The sequence below is a fragment of the Neovison vison genome, chromosome 5 (assembly GCF_020171115.1).
Source record: "Neovison vison isolate M4711 chromosome 5, ASM_NN_V1, whole genome shotgun sequence".
NCBI classification, from domain to species: Eukaryota; Metazoa; Chordata; class Mammalia; order Carnivora; family Mustelidae; genus Neogale; species Neogale vison.
In genome coordinates, this window is record NC_058095.1 from 43,990,211 (window position 1) to 44,013,294 (window position 23,084).

The 23,084-nt window shown below is 44.1% G+C and overlaps 1 protein-coding gene across 1 annotated transcript in view; it reads left to right on the plus strand.

Annotated features, from left to right (window-relative positions):
- Positions 1–23,084, plus strand: part of CA10 (carbonic anhydrase 10) — a 535,654-nt gene that overhangs the window by 81,624 nt on the left and 430,946 nt on the right. The window contains exon 2 of the mRNA XM_044248645.1: positions 1,798–1,872. Within this exon, the coding sequence (XP_044104580.1) occupies positions 1,798–1,872 (75 nt within the window). The remainder of the gene's footprint in view (positions 1–1,797; positions 1,873–23,084) is intronic.

The following is a 23,084-nucleotide window of genomic DNA, read 5'->3' on the forward strand; positions in this document are numbered from 1 at the left end:
TACTTGGTAAACTTTCCAACCATATAACTTTTGATCTGGTTTCTTTTTTTTTTTTTTAAAGATTTTATTTATTTATTTGACAGAGAGAAATCACAAGTAGATGGAGAGTCCGGCAGAGAGAGAGCGGGAAGCAGGCTCCCTGCTGAGCAGAGAGCCAGATGCGGGACTCGATCCCAGGACCCTGAGATCATGACCTGAGCCGAAGGCAGCGGCTTAACCCACTGAGCCACCCAGGCGCCCCTTGATCTGGTTTCTTAAGTCAGTCTGGTATAAAGAATTCATAGCTGATTTCAAATCTCCTTGTCTTTCCCTAGTGCCACAAATACTTGGAATCTCTCCAGCCTCTGCTTTGAGGCCTCTTCTCCCTTTGCCTGCTGCCCCAGAACAGATTACTGGCCTTCCACTCAGCTGCCTTTAGGATTGTCCTCAAGGGCTGTGGGAGCTCTATCCATTCCACATGGAAATAGGATCCTGGGTAACCCATTGTCCTTTGATGCATCCCAAGCCCTAGACTTGCCCTGGGCAACTTGGAGCAGGATACCTTTCCAGAACCTTGAGTAGGATCTTTTTCCCTCTTCTCTTTGTGTCTGAATACCTCAAACCCCACTGCCCTCTCCAGAAGAAGTGGGTTTCTTTCACTCATCCTGTGTCATAAACCATTCTTCATCACAAAACTGCTAGCCTCAGTGGCCTTAATGTCTCAGGCAGAAAAATATCTTCCCTCTACCATGGGAGACTCTTGGAGCTAAGCGATGGAAACTCATGGAAGCTAAAGAAATTTGGAAAATCCTCTCTCTATGCAAAGCTGTGCTTTCAAACGCATTGTTTTGGACCATGTTCTCTCACTGAGAATGATGCGTCTGAAGGAGACTGAAAAAAAAAAAAAAACAACCAAAAACAAGATTTAAACAAATGCAATGCAAAGCAAGGTTTAACATTAGCTATATCCCCGCTGAATCACAAATATGGTGGAAGTTACCTTGTTTTCTTCCAGTGGGACTGACAGGTGACATGTGGATGCGGTGCAGTAGTGGAACTGTCCACACAAATGTATCTGCCTCCAGCACTGTGGGGCAGATACCCACATGTAATAGAATTACCCTGATCGCCCACCAGCTGTCATCAAGGTCAAAGATCATCCTGAGGTTCCAAATAAATGCAGGAGCTCACAGATCCCTGTGCTATGTATGTTCCAATTTCTTGGGCTTTCCCCTTTTTCTCCCTGTGATGGCAAAATCTCTCACCATGATGATTCATATTCCCGTTTGCATTTTCCAGGGGCCTGAGGAAAGCTCTTCCTCTTCTAGCCTCGCCCTTTTAGCAAATGCCCTACCGCCTCTCCATTCCTAAAGGGTTTCTGCACCCCTGGTCTGGCTTGTGGGTGGGACCAGCCTCCTCTCCTCAATCTCAGTGGAGGGTGTGTGTGTGTGTGCGTGTGTGTACACGTGTGTGTGCGCACTCATGGGCTTGGGTAGGTGTAGAAAAGAGAGGAGTCGGAGGTAGAGACAAGTGACAGGGGAATGAAATAGACTTAAATACATAATTACTGTCTATTTCCCTTCAATAGAAATCTCCTGAGTGCTTTTTGATAAAAATGTGAAGACAAGATATTTACAGGTTAATAATCTATTTGGAAAAAAAAAAAAAAGGGAGTGGGAGGGTGGCTGCTGCATTTTGTAGGATAACTTGTGGGTAGAAGAAGATTATTGTATGTATATTCACTCCTCTTCCACAGCCAGGACACAGGGATCCTTGGCTAGCCTCTCAGTGTCTCTCCCCCTTTTTTTCCCTATACAGCTCAACAGAATTCACCAAAAATCCATGAAGGCTGGTGGGCGTACAAGGAGGTGGTCCAGGGAAGCTTTGTTCCAGGTAAATGCACATTTATTCATATTCTTTTATTTTTTTAAGGAAGGAATTTGAATGAAATATAATATTATTTCCAGAGTTTTGCCTTTGCTGCAGAGCAAGGAAGGCATTGCAAGTAGCAGCTGTGTCTCTTGTACATGGCGGGTATAAGACTTTTCCATCAAGGGCCAGTTTGTTCTAGAGTGGCAATTTCACCAAGACCCCCTTGCTCCATGGGAGCCTACATCCCAAGGCCTTTCCCTCTACAGGGGGCTCTGCCAGCAGGAGGGCTGTGGAGAACTAAGGGTTGAAGCTCTGTTGGAATTTCATTAAGTAAGAAAGAGCCTTTTTTTTTTTTTTACATTAATGAAACAGGAAGTCTGGAAAGGCTGACCATGACAGTGAGGCTTGCTGGGATGCATGCTGTCACTGATGTCACTTGAGTAGCATCTGTGGTCAGAACTTAGCAGATTGGGCCAAGCATGGGCTAAAAATAACGGCTGGAGTGATTGCTGTCACCATAGGGGTGGGGGAGAGAACTGAAGGCAAATTAGAGCCAGAAACATACAATGGCTTTAGAGTTGAAGGAAGCCTGGAGGGTCCTTGTGCCCCCCCCACCACTCTGACCTTAATCACAGCCCTCCCCCTTCTGCTGTATCAGACTTTAGTAGGGGAGAGAGGCAAGAGAAAAAAACCAAGAATGTTAAGGAGAAGGATGGATGGAAAGGCGGGTGAGATATTTCAAAGTATTTTTAACTGCCTAGATGTGGGATGGGAAGAAAGGCAGCACATGGGAGGAGTCGGTATGGAGTCCTCACTTAGGGGCTAAACACGGAGAGCTTCCCGAGTTGGTGGAGATCCTTGTACTTGGTGGCAGGTGGGAAGAGCCACGTCCCCAGCTCAGCCCAGCTCAGCCTGGTTCAGCCTTGGCTGCTGTGATATTCTGGTTCTTCTATGGAGTTCCTAATGTCAGCTGTGCAGAGCACAGCAAGTTACTAAGCCCCTCTGAGCATCACTTTCTCAGCTGAACTGTAGGACAGTAACCCATGCTCTTCGGGCTTTCCAATAGCAGGAGAGCAGCTTGGTGAAGGTGTGGTGGGCAACCCACGAAAAAGCCAGCTGACTGCCGAATAGCCTCATAAATTAAGATTATTAACTGTACAAATTTACTCTGGCACATTTATTCTTTGGCCTAGGGGGCATAGATACTGGTCTTGATTAGTTCACCAGAAATGATCAGGTTTCTAATAATAACCTTGTAACAGCTTGATTGTCACAAGCTATATTCATGTGGCCTGATCTAGATACATGGCATTTTATCCTTAACAGCTGGGAACATCCCTTGCCAGTGGATGGCATGCTCATTGTTTTTCTGAGGAATCTGCTTTTCATGTTCAAGATGTCCCAGAAACCGCATTCATACATATATGCTTTGCAGTTGTGGAATTAGAACCACAAAGGGCATTCCCTCCAGGTTATCATGAGTTTTCCAAACTAAGAAGATCCTCTGTAGTGACTGAAGTGCTCGTGGATAATACTGAATAAACCCTGCAAAGTGTTGCTTTCCTGCCCCACATTTTATTTTTGATGTTTTCCCCTCCGTTGGCACATCCCTTCTCTACCCGTGTCCAAAGCCCACTTTTGATTTGGTTGTTGCTTCTGAGACAGCCACAGGAAAAGTTTTGTTTTTCCTTTTATGTGTTGATTTAAAAAAAAAAAAGCTGAACTTTCCCTCGTTCCCAGCTTCATGGGAGATAGTATGTATAAAACGGGCAGTGTGGACTCTCGCGTCGGACACACCGGGCGCTGAGTGGGGGTCCTGTGGCTTCCTCCTGGTAGCTCTGTCCGCAAATTGCCTACCACCTGTCAGTTGTCTTTTAAAATGGAGATAAGGGCCCAGTCAGCCTTATGAGGTTTTGTGAGGATTAAATTATATAATGCAAGATAAGGTGCTTATGGTCGTGTCTGACCCATGGTGTGAGTACAAGTCCGTCGTTCTGGGTATTACTGTTATTATTTTATGAATAGCCGTACAATTGGATGTTTACTACTTTTCTGCTTGGGCAAAGGCGGAGAGCTATTAACTGGAAACCTAATAATGTAAGTGAGGGTCTCTCGTGACGCGCGGAACATGGAAGATGTGTAGTAATTGTTCCTTGGGTTGGTGAGCTCAGCCGGTCTCTAGGCAGTGGCCACCTGAGAAGTGACTTTATCATCCTCTGCCTTTAATGGTCCCAAAGCCCTTTGGCCTCCTAGGAAAGAAGCCTGGTATCTGATGGTTTCACTTCTTAAGCTTTGGGGTACTCCACTCTGTTAAAAGAGGAGTCATGAGAATTTTTGAATTAAGTAATTGGACCTGAGGCTCTAGCCTCTGACACATTCCAAATGACCTCCTTTATCTGAGTTGGTGCTCAGGGCGAACCGTGGACCCTTTATCTCTTATTCTCATTGCGGAGATAAGGTCGAGAGTGCTCTTTGCTTTGCCATCGGGACTTTCTTCATGTGATGGATGTGTGACAAAGAAGAGGACTTTGTATGACCCGATTATTTGAGCAAGTTTTATTGCCTCATAAGTTCTTTTCAAGAGTATCTAGGATAAAGTTGGCATAACAGTTGTGAATCTGTGATTTCACAAAGCTCGTGATGCCTAGAAATAGAGGATTTCTCTCGCCATGGCAAGCACAGGGTTGATTTAGTAGCAGAATAACCCTCTTTGGTCAGTTCAAAGCACCTGTAGAGTCGCCCCCCCCCCTTGGGAAGCACCATGCTTGGGGCCACTGATATCAAGAGGTGACTGATTCACGGTTCCGATTCAAGGGTGAGCCTACCATCTAAAGAGGAAGATGAAACTTGGAATGAATGTAGTTCTTGTGCGGCTTCCTTAGCATTAAATTAACCATGGAATGGCCTCCTTTTCTTAAGTGAGACAACTGAGCTCCTACTGTTGGAGGTGTTTTGAGTTAGGCTTTCTGTTCCTTGCAACCCAAACAAAGCATTCTCCCAGATCCAGGGTTCTCAGTGGAGAAGGAGGAGAAGGTGGACAGTATCAGAAGGAACAGAGCTGGTGCGTGGGGTGCAAATGCACGGTGGGTGTGGAGAGTGTCTACAGAGCAGGGCACACCATGGGGTCATGCATGAGGAGGCCAGCATGTCCGCAGGGGCCAGGCCAGGAGAGTCTTTGTGTTTTGTATTCAAGAACTTACTTTCCCTTTGAGAATGGAGGAATTATAAGACCTCGCTAAGCTCTGGAGAGACATAATCAAATGCGTTTTGTTTTTTTTTTTTAAAGATTTTATTTATTTGACAGAGAGAAATCACAAGTAGGCAGAGAGGCAGGCAGAGAGAGAGAGGGGAGAAAGCAGGTTCCCTGCGGAGCAGAGAGCCCGACGTGGGGCTCAATCCCAGAACCCTGGGATCATGACCTGAGCCGAAGGCAGAGGCTTTAACCCACTGAGCCACCCAGGCGCCCCTCAAATGTGTATTTTAAAAAGTCAGCTCTGGGAGCACCTAGCTGGCTCAGTGGGCTAAGCCTTTTTCTTCAGCTTGGGTCATGATCTCGGGGTCCTGGGATCAAGGCCCGCATCAGGCTCTCTGCTCGGTGGGGAGCCTCCTTCCCCCTCTCTCTCTCTGCCTACCACTCTGTCTACTTGTGATCTCTGCCAAATAAATAAAATCTTAAAAAGTAACAAAAAAATAAAAAGTCAGCTCTGGCTATAGTAATGGAGATGTAGTGATTTTTTTTTTTTTTTTTTTTTGGTAAGACTTTATTTATTTACTTGACAGACAGAGATCACAAGTAGGCAGAGAGGCAGGCAGAGGGAGGTGGGGAAGCAGGCTCCCTGCTGAGCAGAGAGCCCGATGCGGGGCTCCATCCCAGGACGCTGGGATCATGACCTGAGCTGAAGGCAGAGGCTTTAACCCACTGAGCCACCCAGGCGCCCTGATGTAGTGTCTTTTGATAAGAGTATTCGAGAGGTGCCTGGGTGACTCAGTCTGTTAGACATCTGTCTTTGGCTCAGGTCATGATCCCAGAATCCTGGGCTGGAGCCCTGCATCAACGTCCCTGCTCAGCAGGGAGTCTGCTTCTCCCTCTGCTGCTCTCTCTCTTTGTCAAATAAATAAATAAAATATTAAAAAAAGAATATCAGAGGCACAAGGATTCATAAGGAGCTTTTTTTTCTTTCTTTTTCTTTTTAAAATCATTCAGGTAAGCGATGGCAGACACCCGTACTAAGATAGTGAGGGGGGGAAACAAAAACAAAAGCAAAAACAAAAAACACACAAAAACTGCAAAAAACAAACCTAAAGACCAAACCCCAAAGCTGGGTTCATCATATTATTGAAGGATTCGGCATAGGGTTTGTTTAGTGACATTTAAAGTCTATCTCTCTTTCACACATGTAGATAACACATTTATCATTTAGCATAAATATACACATTTAACACATTTCGGAAAAATTTGTGCCAAATACTGTCTTTTCACATTCCATTTATCCAAAACAGGAGGGGACTCGTCATTCTCTATAGAGGAGGCACTATGCTAGCAGCTGGGGTTTTAAGAAAGAGATGGCCTCTGACTTCTTTCAGTCTTGTGGGAGAGACAGTCGCTCAAAGTAAAAAGGGGCCTCTCAGCCCCAACACCTGCTTCACGTGGCTGGCTGTGTTTGGAATGGGGACTTTCTCTCTTTTCAGACCAGGACATCAGAGTCGAGGGGCTTGCTTCTGTTTGAAGCTTTAAATCATGACACTTGGGGTATATGTTTTTAGAACTTTATGAAACCCTAGAGCAGGTGGAGAATCTCTCTTCTGTCATCACATCCTCAGGCTTGCTCTCCGGGTGCTGAACCTGACCTCTTAAACTCACTCATCCAGCAGGCTCTCTCCAGATGCTTCCTTTCTGCTTCGTCCTTGCTGGGTAATGTCACAGAAGGGGGCACCTGGATGGCACCGTTGGCTAAGCTGCTAACTCTTAGTTTCAGTTTAGGTCTTGGTCTCAGTGTCATGAGATCGAGCCCCACATCAGGCTCCATGCTCTGTGTGCAGACTGCTAAAATTTCTCTCTCCCTCGCCCTCTGCTCCTCCCCCTGCATGTGCGTGGGTGCACTCTCTTTAAAATATATAAATAAATCTTTAAAAAAAGACACAAGGGACATTCCACTGTGGTCCCAAGATGCTGAGGATCGTGAGAGAGCCGGAGATAGGTAACTATCCATGACATGACAGTGTTGCCAGGATTCCCATGGAGGGTGTCTGGGGTTGCCCACTTTGAGATATTATGCCTCAATAGTGGGTCCGTGATTAAAGGAGCGAGACTGATATAAAGTGAAGGTCAAGCAAAGCTTTATTTCGTGCCAAGCATCAAGAGTCTAACCGAGGGCGCCTGGGTGGCCCAGTGGGTTAAGCCGCTGCCTTCGGCTCAGGTCATGATCTCAGGGTCCTGGGATCGAGCCCTGCATCGGGCTCTCTGCTCAGCAGGGAGCCTGCTTCCCTTTCTCTCTCTCTGCCTGCCTCTCTGCTTACTTGTGATCTCTCAAGTAAGCAGAGTGAATAAATAAAAAATCTTTAAAAAAAAAAAAAAAAAGAGTCTAACCGAACATTTGGGGCCACACCTCTTACAAGAGAGGGCGACCCTTCTCTGTTTCACAGTACAGCTTTTAAGGGCAAAGGCCATGCGGTCGGGCCTGGCCATGCACAGGTGACCAATGAGACTGTAACACACAGGAAACTCCACAGTGATGCTAGGTGACCAACTGAGTTACAATTTACCCTAGTAGATATTTGAACCAGCCTATTACACCTTGATTGTGATTGGCACCCAAAAGGCTCCCAAAGGGCGAGGCCCATACTCCTTGGTAACCAGGGAGACGGTATGCATCCCCCCACTGATACGATGTCTCCATCTGGCCTCACCCACCCTTGTACCTGGGCTTTGTTACCTGGAGCTGGTTTCCCGGACTTGTTTCAAGTGAATCCCCTGGGGGAAGGGGAACAGGGACAGTTTAACTTTAATGAAAGCCTCTTGCTGAGTAGGTCCTTACAGAGAGAGCATGGAGGGCTTCCCCGCCAATGCAATGCCTCAACTGGGTCCCCAAGGGTACCATGTGTGATTGTGCTAGGGCAGAAAGGGAAGAAATGATGCTTCAGAAAGGGGAGGGAGGTGGGCAAAGGCCTGGAGGCCAGGAAGAGAGAGGCTCACTGTACAAGGAGAACTCGGGGGACTTAGGGCTGAGGAGGGCAGCAGGAGTTCCGGCATCAAAGGCCATACCAGCCACCAGTTTACATTTTACCCTGGATGCACTGGAGTGCCAAGGGAGGGATGAAGGCTAATGCAAGATTCAGGATGAGGTAGATGTGAACTAAGACAGGAGCAGTGGGGACTCTGAGGAGGGTCTAGCCTCGAGGGGCAGGAGCCTTGTCTCCCTTTACCCCTACCCCTCCAGGACATAGCATAAATCTTGCATACTGCAGTGGCTCCACGTTTGCTATATCAGCTTGGATCAGAACAAAGGAATTGTTGCTCCTTGAAGCCAGGTGTGAATCATCACAAGCATCAGCATCAAAAGAAACCCAGCACCACCACCGGAAGTAGGGCTCCAAGTAGGGAGAAAAAACCTCCCATGTCCTACCTGTGTCTCTTTGCTCCTCCCACAGTAAGTTTCACTTCTGACACTAATGGTCCCCAAAGGGGTGGAGCTCTGCTCACACAGCGAGTAATTCTCCACGACACCATCTGAGTGTCTTTCAATTCAACTGAATTCTAACACTTTCTACCAGGAGGGAGCATCTGATCCCACAGGTTAAGGGTTCAGTCCCATGAGACAGCCACCCTCCCCCTCATTTCAGATACCAATCACACATAGTAGGTCCCCAGGTTACCCATGACTTCTGCCTGACTTGGCTACAATTCAGAGGTTTCCACTCCCTCTTCTTCTGGTTTGATTAATTTGCTAGCGTGGTTCTCAGAACTCAGGGAAATACGTAACTTATGTTTACCAGTTTACTAAAGAATATGATAAAGGATCCAGATGAACAGCCAGATGAAGAAATACATGGGGTGAGGAGCTCCTGTCCCCGTGGAGCTGGGCTGTACCACCCTCCTGGTACAAGAGTGGGTTCACCAACCAGGAAGCTTTCCAGACCCCCCCCATTAGGATCTTTATGGGGACTTCCTCACATGGGTGTGATCAATTACTCATTCTCTTTGTAGTCCCCCCTTGTCATTCTGGGGAAGTTGGGGGGAATGAGGAGAGCTGAAATTTCCAAGCTTCTATCCATGGCTCAGTCTTTCTGTCGACCAGCTCCCATCTAGAGGCCATTCCGGAGCCCCCTTTGAGTTGCCTCATTACAACAAGAGGTGCCCCCGGGCCTCTCATCACTTAGGAATATAGAAGGGTTTTGGGAGCAACAGTGTGTACAGTAGGCTTCGAAGTGTGTTCCCAGCGGAGGAGTGCACCTGCATAAAGGCTCAGAGGCATGCTTGGGCATGACAGCGTAAGAAATGGAATAAACTTCACTGTGGCCAAAACGCAGAGTATCAGAAGCAGAGTGGTTTGAGACCGGAGGCAGTCGGGAGCCTCCATGTACTTGGGCCACAATTCCAAGTCCTCTACATGAGGATCCCAGGAACAACAGGAGGACAGTAAGAAGCCAAAAGCAATTCACTCTTCCTCTGAGATCTGGAGAGGCACCCAGGGATCATGAGAGTGAGTTTCTAACTGTCTGAATGATCAATAGAGGAACTCGAAGCTTTGTTTCTGATCAGGCGGGGCTCAGGAGGCTGCTTTGGCCCACTGCACCATGCTCTGGTACATTCTTCAAAATCCAGAAGTGGTCTGTGTGGGACAGTCACTTCTCCCAGCTCGCAAATTCCCACGCCTGCCTTGCTGGGTAGGTTTAAAACCTCAAGACTCTTAGAAGATGCAGGTTTAAAACCTCAAGATTGTTAGAAGATGCAGTAATTCTGTCTATGGGCAGCCACCTGTGGTTTAGCACCGATACCTAATTACCTGCGTTGTCTAAAATTTTCCCTACTTAAGACAAGCTCCTCTTAGACATTGGTAAGGAATGCGAGCTCTCTTTTCTCCCTGAAGTCCTCCCGGGCAGGGAAGCAGGCAGATGGTGGGGGTGGTGGGTGATGTAGGAAGACCTGCCTGGGGTCATGCATTCCCTGCATTCTTCCCTCTAGTAGATGGTGCCAATATTTGTTTTTCTTTTCTTTTTTTAAAAAGATTTTATTTATTTATTTGAGAGAGAGACAGTGAGAGAGAGCATAAGAGGGGAGAAAGTCAGAGGAAGAAGCAGACTCTCCAAGGAGCGGGGAGCCTGATGTGGGACTCGATCCCAGGACCCTGGGATCCTGACCTGAGCTGAAGGCAGTCACTTAACCAATTGAGCCACCCAGGCGCCCCCAATATTTGTTTTCTATTGTTTTGTAACAAATTACCATACAACTAGGGCCTTCAGTAGACACACATTTCCTGTCTTACAGTTTCCTTGGGTTGGGAGTTCAGGTACGGCTTAGCTGGGTCCTCTTCTCAGGGTCTTGTAAGGCTGCAAAAAGGGTCCGTCTCTTTGCCTCTCCTCCAGGGCCAACCTCACACAGCTCCTGGACAGAATTCAGTTCTTCGCAGTTATAGGACTGAGGCCCTCGGCTCCTATAGGCTGTCCCTTCTTCAAGTTCACAACACTACTGACTATTTCAAGGCCAAGAGGATAGTGTCTCCCTTTGAATCTTTTCCTTCTCTTCCGGGAGCTTTTGGACTCTTTTAAAAGTTAGGCCTATCCAGGATAATCTCCCCGTGATCAACTCCAAGTCAGCTGACGGACGACCTCATTCAGATCTGCAAAATCCCTTCATCTCTCACATACCACGTGACCTAATTACAGGAGTGAAATTCTATCCTACACACAAATCTGAATCATAATCAGGGAGGGTGTGTATGCCAGAAGGTGAGAACGTTGGAGACCATTTTGGAATGTGGGATACCACACTGGCCTTCATTCCTCTGTGTGGTAAATAGTGTGGGTGTTCTCTTGTGTACTAAGCTGTGCACCTCCTTCATTCATATATAGGAAACGGTAAAAGGGGACTAAAATGGGGATGCCTGGGTGGCTCAGTCGGTTAAGTGTCCAAACTCTTCGTTTCGGCTCAGGTCTTGATTTCAGGGTCCTGGGATCAAGCCCTGCATAGAGCTTTGCACTCAGCGGGGAATCTCTCTCCCTTAGCCCCTCTTCCCCGCAAAATAAATAAATAAATAACACTTAAAAAAAAAAAAGATTTTATTTATTTGAGAGAGAGCATGAGCAGGGGGAGGATCAAAGGGAGAAGAAGAAGCAGACTCCCTGCTGAGCAGGGAGCCTGAAACAGGGGCTCAATCCCAGGATGCCGAGATCATGACCTGAGCTGAAAGCAGACACTTAATCAACTCAACCACCCAGGTGCCCCAATAAATAAAATCTTTAACATGAAAAGACTGCTAAAATGCTCATTCTAAATCGATGCCATTTGAAAATGAAGTAAACACTAGTCTAGAATAAATCTTCAGATTGAGAGGTGATAAATAGTATTTTTTAGATTAGATATTGTTTCTGTTGCCTTTCCCTGAAGACTCTGCTCTGCTAGCCTCCCCCACACCAGCACTCAAATTTCTCAGCCAGGGCTCTCAGAATTAGAACAAATGTCAAGTATGAAGGAGAGGGAAGGATTCTCTATAAGACTCCCAGGCTTCTGGGTTGGGCAACTTGCTGGAGGGTGGAATTGTTCTCCTTTGTGGAAATAAGAAGCAGTGAGATGGGGGTTCGGGGGGCACAGCATGGAGAGTCTCCCTGTGGACAACAGCCAGATGCCACCCCAAATTGCTCTTCCAGCCATTTCCCCTTGCCCCTTTCTCCTTGGCCCTTCTATCCTCTGGCTTCCTGGAGGCATCTTTTGTATGACATCTCTTCTATGGCCTCACGCTCTGGCTTCTGATGTTTCTCCCAATCAGATCCTTGTCCTTGCATTGGGTGATCTTGCTCTTTGGCCGCTGGTTCACACTCAGTGTTTGCTTTCCATCATCTTCCCAAGCTCCTCCTCCACCTTCAAGGGACAGGCTCTTGTTGACACTGGGACATGAGCCTTTTCCCCTCAGGCATTCACTGAATGATCACCCCAACCCCACTCAGTCTCCCTTTGAAGGGAAGAAGATCTCACAGCCCCTAAAGCTTCCTACCCTCCCGCATCCTTTGATACGCTCCACTTGATGAGTGTTCTATAAAGTCACTGTATTAGTTTTGTGTTGATGTCATAACCAATTACACAAGCAATGGCTCGAAACCCACAGATCTATTATAATTCTGAAGATAGATGTTCTAAAATCAAGCTTCTTCTGACATCTCCCTTTATGGCATCAATTTCTTTGCCACAGAAGTGTATGCAAACCTTTCTGTTGGCATGTAGAATTCATTTTAATTTCTCTAAGACATAAAAGTTATATTTTACAGAGTCCTGTTACATATTATTTGGTCAAGGGAATAACCCTCTGCTCTTGGAGGCAATCAGTTCTTACTGTGTAAGTTCTTTTATCTGTTTCCTTCACTTGAGCGGGGAGTGGGTGAGAAAGCACACCAGTACACTGCCCCAAACTCCACTTCTTTTGTTACCAATCTTCTTGTTTGGGTTATGGAAACAGCAAGGGATATGGCAAAGTATTCACTGGCTTGGCTCATCCACTAACCAAATGTGTAATCTCAGGCCAGTCATTTAGTATCTCCAGCTTTTGATTTCCTTGTGTATGAAACCAACACCTTCAGCTGCATTATTTTCAAAGACCCATGCTGGTTCCAATATTCTCTGAAAGTTTACTAATGTGATATAAGATTGGTTTGAGAGATACACTTAGTAGCATTAAGAAATAGAATATTGATTTCATTCACAGGATAATTTTATTATGTTCTCAGTGTCAGTATTTGGAAATGGAGTCAGTGATGTAAGCATGTCTCTAGATATCTGATCTCTGGTCTCTATGTGAAAACAGATAGAACTTAATGTATGTATTCTTCTCAGCATAGCATGGTGATGCCACAGGGACTCACCCTTGATTATAAATACCTTTAGTTAGACTTTTTTTTCTCAGAAATTGGGATGTGTAGAGATTAAAATTTACTCTGAGCCTGAAAGATGCCAGACACCCTGCTGGACACTGGGGATACAAATAAAAATAATGCTCTCAATAATCTCAATAAGGAGCTCACAGGCAAGTTTAGAGGCAGATTGCAAACAGGAGGTTACAGTTTAGCCTGGTAGAGGATGTGAAACCTGAGTGGAGAGACAAAGGAGAAAGTTGCCATGAGCTGTGCCTTCAGGGTGCCTGGGAAGCTCAGTGGGTTAAAGCCTCTGCCTTCAGCTCAGGTCATGATCCTAGGGTCCTAGGATAGAGCCCCGCATCGGGCTCTCTGCTCAGCAGGGAGTCTGCTCCCCCGCCCACCGCCTACCTCTGTGCCTACTTGTGATCTCTGTCAAATAAATCTTTTTTTAAAAAAAAAGATGAACAATGAGCTCTGCCTTCAGGTCAGAGACGGCTTTGCAGATGAAGACATCTCTTGACATAGGGTCTTCAAAGATAATGAAAGAGTATGTCAGGTCGACGAGATAGAAAAGGGCACTGCTGGTGGATGAAACATAATGGAATCTGACCTACTACTAAGTAACAGATTGTAAACTTCTTGCAAGCATCTCTTGTATGACAGCCCCTGTTGGGACCATTCTTGAAAGTTGTGTCATGGAAAGTGAGTGCCCTGGACTCTGAAGATCAGGCTTTGTGTCTCGGCCCATTGTGTATCAGCTGTGTGATGCTTAGAAATTGCCTAACTTCTCAGAGCATGAGTTTACTCACTGGTAAAATTAGGACAATGAAACCTCTGTCTCCAGTATTTCTGTAAACATAAAATGGTAGCAATTGCCCCCTATCTGTAGAGGATGAGAGATCCTAGACTCTCCGTGGGTGCCTCAAATGCAGAATATACTGAACCAGTATATTTCAGAATATACAGTATATTTCAGAATCTATTATTTCAGAATATATTTCAGAATATACTGAAAAAAGATCTACCATCTTTTTTCCTACATATATATATTAAATATATATATATTTATTTATATATTTATAGATATGTATATACAAATATAGATATAGATATCTGCGATAAAGTTTAATTTATAAATTAGGCACAGCAAGAGATTCTTGGCAATAACTAATAATAGAAAAATTATAACAGTATGTTATAATAGAACTAATAGGCTGTGGTCTCTCTAAATATCTCCCTGCGCTGTGCTCATCCTTGTTCTTGTGATGGTGTGAGACGATAGAATGTGTATGTGGTCAGGTGGAGTGAGAATGACGTGGACATGGGACATAGGGTTAGGCTAGTAGGGACCTTCTGATGATAAGCCGGAAGGTGGACCATCTGCTCTCCAACCACGGTTGGGCACAGGTAAAGGAAACCCAGAAAACGAAACCGCAGGTAATGAGGGACCACCATCTGCATTCAACCTAGAAGTGCCTTGTCGACTCTGAAAGATGACAAAGGTATGGCTCTTTTTGTTATCGTAGTTTTGCACTGGGCTATTTAAGCTGGCAAGGAAGGGCCAGCTTCCTTGCTTGGTTGTACTACTATTCCGAGTTCCTAATACATCCTTCTAATCCAGGAAGGCATGGGAAGCCTTTTGAAGATATGTTAACGGTCACCCATGGTGCCAGAAGAAATAATTTGGACACAAGCACATTTGAAGCTTGTACATATATTCCACTGCAAGGATGGCCGGGTTGCAGCCAACCAATATGAAGTATTGCTCTCGCTCCAAGCCTTTTCAGAGGCAATTGTCTTTCCTGGTGCCACACAGAGGGTCCTGGTCCCATCAGCACAGGTGGCTCTAGCCAATCAACCACTTCAGAAATACTTCTGGAGGGGGGCGCCAGGGTGGCTCAATTGGTTAAGCATCTGTCTTCAGCTCAGGTCATGATCCAGGGATCCTGGGATTGAGCCCGGGGTGGGGCTTCCTGCTCAGTGGGGAGCCTGCTTCTCCCTCTCTCTGCTCCCCACACCAACCCTGCTCATGCTTGTGGTCTCTCTTCCTCTCTCTCAAATAAATAAAATCTTAAAAAAAGAAAAAAAAAAGAAAGAAAAATAAAAAAAAAAAAGAAAGGAGATACTTGTGGAGCTTCAGGACCTATCCAGTTGGAAATATGTCCAGAGAGGCTCTATGGCAGTGTTCCACACTGGGTGTAGGCAGGAAAGGGGCGCATTCTCTCTGGAGAATTGAATTAGCAAATGATGAAATCCCCTGAAAGTCTGATCTGCTTCTTATTTTTTTTTAAAAGATTTTATTTATTCATTTGACAGAGATCACAGGTTGGGAGAGAGGAAAGGAAGCAGGCTCCCTGCTGAGCAGAGAGCCTGATGCGGGGCTCAATCCCAGGACCTTGGGATCATGACCTGAGTGGAAGGCAGAGGCTTTAATCCACTGAGACACCCAGGTGCCCCTGATCTGCTTCTTATTATCCTTATGTGCTGGAAATTCTACAAATGCCTATGAAAAAATACTCCTCCTGAAAAAGTAGTTTGTTGGTCTGAGCTCTAGACAATTCCTAGGGTTGTTGTTATGTTTTAAAAATACATATGTATTCTTCCAGTTGGCACATCTTGGTTACTTGTGTTTGAAAGAGCCCTGTATCCTACACAGACGGTAATTGGAGGAACCCTCAGTCGCTCAGTTAGCTTCTGACACACAGGGACACAGCTCTGTATGTTTGTTCCTAGAGGACAGTCCTGAGGGTTTAGGTTCAGGTTCAGAATGTGTGGAGTTCGTGGTAGGTAAGGCAGTCCCTGCCTCCAATCCCTGGAGTACTACATATTCCTGAATTTAAACAGTTTATTCAAAATGCACAGCCACAGTGCTGTGATTGTAAACACAAAGAAGCAGACTGTGAATTACTTCACCTACGTCATTCTGTGTGACTACTTGGAGTTTTTGTTTGTACTTGAAATTTAAAACACGGAGGCAGAATGGGAACTGCAAGGGATAATATTTTCGTTTGGTCAGTGCAGTTTTCGTTCAGACATGAAATGTTTTAGTGAATCTGAATAATGATTTTACCGCTGAAATTTTTTTGATTGTGTGTTTTAAAGCTACAGAAAAGAAATACTGTTATTAATTAGCATAGTTGTACCTGAGGATAATTGTGTTGTTCAGAGGAGGGGGTAGTTAAAAAAAAAAAAATAAGCTCCTTAGTCACATGCTTTAGGTTTGACCCTGTATACAGCCTTAGGTTCAGTAACTTGACATTTTCTTGTCTTTTCTTTCTTTCTTTTTTTTTTAATTTATTTGACAGAGGGGTGGGGAGAGAGAGAGAGAGAGAGAGAGAGAGAGAGATATCACAAGCAGGCAGAGAGAGAGGGGGAAGCAGGCTCCCAGCTGAGCAGAGAGCCTGGTGCGGGGCTCGATTCCGGGACCCTGAGACCATGACCAGAGCTGAAAGCAGAGGCTTTAACCCACTGAGCCACTCAGGTGCCTCTGGACATTTTCTGAATAAACAACCCCAAAGTGGAGCTCCTGGCTGCCTTCTGGCCACAAAACACATGGTATTGGCCATCCCAGCCACCTGAAAATCCACTCCCTCCCTCTCCTGGCAGTGCCTCCCATTGGAAAGACGTGCCTGGGTTACCATCACAAGCCACAGGTAATAGCTTTGTTGAAAAGCAGCTCAGTGAGTTGTTGAGAGGTACCTTGTAAGGGTAAATACTACTCATTGAGTTATTGTGTGATAATGGGATTGTTTACTGAATACACAGCCGGCTGCTTCGTGCTCAGGTTATACCTTTGTCAGGCGGAAGATAATCAAAGGCAGCAAGACTATAACCCCAACCAGGAATTCTTCTTCTCATACCAGCCAAAGGATGACAGGGAGGTGCCTGTGGACTTTGTTACAGGCTACAACATTCGGCAACATTCCCAAAAAGATAAACTATGTAGCAAAGGCTTTTATGCAGCAAGTATCCAGTGCCTGCTGGGTGCTCTTTGAAGATTTGGCAGCAGGAGGGGGACAACTCCCTTTCCTTGGCCCCAGCCTGGGGGGCAGGGTCCCAGTGTGGTGATAAGGGCTGGAAGGAGGTTACGGGGGACACGACTCCTTTTTCTCCCAATGGACGCTGTGCCTCCTTATAACTGGACCACAGGGCAGCTGTGATGATTTTTGCATTTTATCTCTAGTTTACCCTGCAAGCTGTCTTCTCCCCTCACCTACCAGAACTAGGTCACCAGTTCCTGCCAAGTGCCATACCATTGGCTCCTTTTCAGCCCAGGCTCGGATCACCGATGATTCTTCTTTCTGGAAGAGTGCACATTATTGTATCGAGAGGTTCTAGATCTGAGGACTCCTTTGCAACCTTCCATATCCACCCTTTGTCCATGAATGGTGCTCCTGAGCTTCTTCCTTGACCCTTTTCACTCTTCTCATGGCCTTGGTGGCCACCTGCTTCATGCGAACAACTCTGACATCTCTAGCCCTGGTTCTAGTCTCTTCTCAGTGACATCCTCATCGTCCAAGCTTTTGAACAGCTCTCCCGGCTCATCACCAGCATTTCATATAAAATCAGTTGTACACTCTATTATATTTTATTTAGGACTCTCTGCCTTACTCCTGGAAAGCAGATTTTTGTTTTCTTTTTTTTCCTCCCCCAGAGTGTTCTAACACCGCAGCAGCTGCCCAGAATCATGCCTCCTAGAATGTTTTGTATTTAGATCACCCCTTCCTCGCATTTGTTTCCCTGGAAAAGTATCACCCAGGATGATCAGAAGAAATTCTGCCTTCATCTCATTGGAATGAAAATATATAAATAACACATCTTATTATCATAACATTATTTAACATGCCATGGTATAATAACTGGTATAATATACCAGTATAACAATATATTATATACTTACTGATTTTCATTGACACATTTTGTGATTGCAGTTACTTTATCTTGAGGACATCCTCCTTGGTTCTGTTAAACATTCTGTTCTAATTCAGACTGATTACATTCTATGTTGCTCAGCTATCACACTGGCTTTTGTTTTGTTTGTCTGAGTTTTACTTCATGAGTTATTTCTACTCTTTCTCATATCTTGTGACATACTTTTGAATTTACTTTATAATTTTCTGAACTCCATTTTAAGTTTTGCTTTTTTTGGGAGGGGCAATAAATGTGTAAGAGTGATCGGTAGTCTGGGTCCTCAAATGTCCAATAAAAAGTCTTTCTTTTGCCCTGACCCTTGAGTGATAGTTTCTTTGGTAATAGGATTTTAGTTTCAAAAGCACCTTCCTTTGACTTTCTCTAGGTATTACTCTCCTGTCAACTTGCAAGTGGTGTCCAAGATGAGAAGTCTGGTGCTTTTGTAGATAAATGTCTCCTAACAACCCCAGCTGCTAGTGGCTTTTAGGACATTATCTTTATTCTTGAAGTTCAGAAATGTCATGGGATATAGCCAAAGACACGGTTTTGTCTTTTTTCATTATTTGTACTCTGCATGCTGTAATCCAGTTTCTAACAGAGCAGAGATTTTGGTTGTTTCTTTGTTTTGTTTTGTTTTGTTTCTGTTTTGTTGACAGGTCTATGAATGCTAAGAAGAGTTCTGACAGAAAGTAACAACTCCCTGAATCTAATTGGCTAAATGAACTAGTATTCAAGTCACTTCTTATTTTAGGGAAATTTTCTTCTATTATTTCTTTGATTACCTTCTGCCATCTGTTCTCTCTGCTCTTACATTCTGGACAGGTTTGGGAACATATGGATCTAATTTCAAGGCCTTTCTTTTCTTTCCATGCACAATTTCTGCATCCTTTGCTTGCTCTCCTCATTTCATTCTCTTTTTATTTAAAGCTCTGGGACGTTTCCTTTACTTACCTTTTGGTGGTTCACCTTGGCCTTCAGCAGTGTCTGTTCTTTTATACAGGACTTTCATTAACTTTGAAATTTGGCAATCACTTTTTAATTTTTAAAAACGATTTCTATTTTTCAGTTTATCTTTTTTTCATGAAGATTTTATTTTATGGATCCATTATCTACCTAACTCCCTAGAAGGATACTGATGAGTTTTTTTTTTTTTTCCACATTTTCTTCTCTCGTCAGTGCTCTCTCTCTTTCTTAATCATGGTTCTTCTCTTTCATGTTGTTGACTTCCCTCATATGCCTGGTGATCGTTGGCACTGTGTTCATGATTTAAACAAAGGACTGAAGAGTTTAGTATTGGAAACTGGTGTGGTTTTCTCAGAAGTTTTGCCCACTGGTTGCTATGATAAGTTTCTAACCTTGAATGAGGGGGTCAAAATGGAAGATGCTGATGGGCCCTCCTTTCTTTGAAGTAGAGGAAGAGTTGATGAAATGACAAGCTGGTGAATCTCAGCCTCCAAAGTCAGGAAACCTTTCTTTTCTTTTTTTTAAAAATTTATTTATTTACTTTTAAAGAGAGAGAGAATGTGTGAATGATATATTTTGTTTTAATCTTTTTAACTACTGTGGGGAGAGTAGACTAGAAGAAAACAAGAGTGGACCTAGGGAAGTCTTGCAAAATGGCAGGTGCAAAGTCATGGTGGCTAGAAACCATGTACTAGGAGTGAAGGCACAGATGACTGTGCTGATTCTGGGAACATTCTGAAGGTAGTGTGGGCAGGACATTCTGATGGACTGGATGGGAAGAGAGTCATGGAGCATGAATCTTAAATTTTTAGTTTGAATGATCTGGTGAATGTGGAGCCGTTATTTGAGCTGGTGAACCGTGAGAGAGGCAGGTCTGGAGTGGAGAGAATCCAGTGTTCTGTTTCAGCCATGCTAATTCTTACACGCTCACGAAACACTCAAGAGGAGGCAACATGTTGGCAAGAGATGTCTGAGGGGAAATATGCGTTTGCCTCCTGCCAACATACAAATGGTATTTAAAAGCCATGGAGTGAATGAGACTGCCTAAAGACAAAATAGAGCTCACAGACAGGAGATTAGACATGGAGAGAAGCCAGCCTTTCAGGAGATGGGCAGCCATGGAAGCGGTTTCACCTTCTATGACAACTCACATTCGTGTAGGAGTACATGAGCATTTGTATGTCTTAACAAACATTTATGCCACACTTACTTTGTGCCAGGCGTGATTCCAAATGTTCTTTTGGAAATGAACTTTGCAAATGTTAACTCATTCATTCCTCACAACCATCCCATGAAGTGGTGATGGTTATTTCTCCATTTTGCAAATAAAGAAATGGAAGCATGTGGAAGTTTAGCATCGTACTCAAGGTCATACCGCATAGATGATGGGGCCAGGTCTCAAACCCAGGCAGACTATGTCTAGAATTATCTTCTTTAAGTACTGTTCCATGGTGCCTTTTAGCACCCTGCCATCTCACCTGCATTTGGTGAGTCCTGGTCATCCGTGAGTGTGGAAGGTGGGAATGGATATATGTTGGGTTTGTAGACCTTGATTCTTTCTAACTCTTCCCCCTTTAAATCCATCTATTGCCTAAACCCAAATTATTTTTGAACTCCAAAAATAATTTACATCTGTCATTTCATTATATTTCTTGTATCATTTGAATTTCAGACTATTTCTTGTATCATTTGAATTTCAGACTTTAAGAGAGATGGAGAGGAGAAGTGAGTTGGGGGAAATCGGAGGGGGAGACAACCCATGAGAGACTGTGGGCTCTGAGAAACAATCTGAGGGTTTTGGAAGTGTGGGGGTTGGGTGAGCCTGGTGGTGGGTATTATGCAGGGCACGTATTGCATGGAGCCCTGGGAGTGGTGCATAAACAATGAATTCTGGAACACTGAGAAGAAATTATTTTAAAAAATTGAAAAAAAAAGGAATATTATGATAAACTCCTAGGTGGTTTTGAATTTTTTCCTGCTCCTATCACTTTCTCCCACTGCAACCAGATTAACCAAAGCACAACCACAGACTACTATTTCCTAGATCAAAAACCTTCGGTGACCTCGCTTTTCTTACAGAATCAAGTTTACATGCCTCTCCCAGTATCCAAAGGCACCTGTAATCTGGCCTTAATTTCCAATCTCATCCATCACAATTCCCCAGCATGGTGTTGTGGCTTTCAGCCAGGATTAATTACCTATTCCCTGAGTCCACCCTAGGTTTTCTTGGTTTAGCAACTTTGTCATGCCTTCCAGCATATTTAGAATCTCTCTTCCTACTCTAGCACGCCCCGGAGGTTCTTGCTCCTGCTGGTTGGAATCTGACTCATCCCCCAGTATTCTCATCCTCCCTTCACCATTCCATAATTTCCAGCAGGAACTGATCAGATTCTCTTCCGAACCCTTAAACATCCCTTGTTCCTTTTATAGCAGTCACTGGGTTCTAAATATTATGGGAACTTATGCATGCAGATTGTCAAGTCTCAGAAAGCAGGTTGTCTGTATCTTTCCACCACCTTCTAGAATGCGTGCACTGTGCTTGGCCAACAGTTGGTGCTTTAAAGTGTCACAGTAGTCCATAACCAGATGCAACCTCTCCCTCTTGGCTGCTTTTCCCTGTCTGATTCCTACCTGAAGAGCACAGCCCCTCTGCCTGGCTTTCCCGTGGAATGATTCTGTTTCCCAGATGCATTCACAGCATGCAGTGATTTATTCCATGTGTTTCCCAAATATATACTAAAACCAGGGATGCCAAGTGGCTGACTCCCCAGCTAAGCTATTTGCAGATTAGATGAACTCTGTGCAAGACTGCTCTCCCTCCCCCGCACACACCCCCCCGCCCCCGCCTCACAGTTTGCCTCTCAGCAAATGGCCTCTCATCTTTTCTTCAAGAAAAGAAACAAAATTGTTAAAAAGGGATTTTGGGGGGTGGGGTGGGGTGGGGTGGGGATATCAGTTCATAAATGGGAACCAAGAACTGAAAACTCATTTATTTTCATCCAAATAAAAATAAATGGAACTTCTTCAGGCTTTCATTTTATTAACACAGTATTTATTTTTTTAACCATAAGACATATTTTCTAACTGGAATTTATTTTTAATAATAAACACTTATGAACTACATATTTTGACCAGGAAAAGAAACACCATATATTAAGTTTTAACTTTATAGTTTTTGTAATAAAAGCAAGATATTAAATCAAATATATAGTATCATTCAATTTTTTATACTCTGTCATAACTATATAAGCAAAACCCTGGAAGGAAAAATGGCAGAATGAAAAAATATGTATATCTCTGGTTGATGGGGTTATTTCTTTTCTTTGTATTTCTGTATTTTTCTAATTGCTTAAAAATTAGCAGACATTACTTTTATGGTAAAAGCTTACTAAAAATACAGCTTTTTTCTAACAGAAGAATTGTGGGAAAGGAGGTGGTGTTGAGGTTTTTTGTTTGTTTGTTTTTAGAAATGCTATGTGAAATTCAGGACTTTGAAAATCTCATAGTCTTTTTAAAATCTGTTTTACTGAGATATAATTTTATAGTAAAAATTTCTGATTTTAAATGTATAATTCCATGAGTTTTGACAAATGTATACAGCCCTGTACTAATACCACTATCTTGATATGTAACGTTTTTATCATCCCCAAATTTTCCTTGGATACCTTTGTCATTGGCTGATTTATTCCTCCTACCTCTTGGTCCCTGACAACCACTGGTCAGTTCGTTCGTTCTTTCTTTCTTTCTTCCTTCCTTCCTTTCTTTCTTTCTTTCTTTCTCTTTCTTTCTTTCTTTTTTTTTCCCCAAAGATTTTATTTATTTATTTGAGAGAGAGAGAGAGAGAGGAGATGGTCAGAGGGACAAGCAGATTTCCCGTGGAGCTGGAAACCTGTTGTGGGACTTGATCCCAGGACTCTGGGATCATGACCAGAGCTGAAGGCAGTTGCTTAACCAACTGAGCCACTCAGATGCCCCAGTGGGAGCTTTCTATCAATATAATTTTACATTTTTCTAGAGGCTCGTATTGATGGAACTATGGATTGTAGGTATATAGAGTCTTTTGTGCATGGTTTCTTTCCTTTAGCATGATGTAAGGTTCATCATTGTTGACTGTATTGGTAGCTCATTTCTTTATGTTGCCGAAGAGTGGTTTATTCTATACTAATATCCCACATACACTTACTGAAGGATATCTGAGTTGTTGCCAGATTTAGGCTGTTTGGAATAAAACCACACTGAACATTCATGTACAAGTCCCTGTCTGAATATATATTTTCATTTATCTTGGCTGAATACCT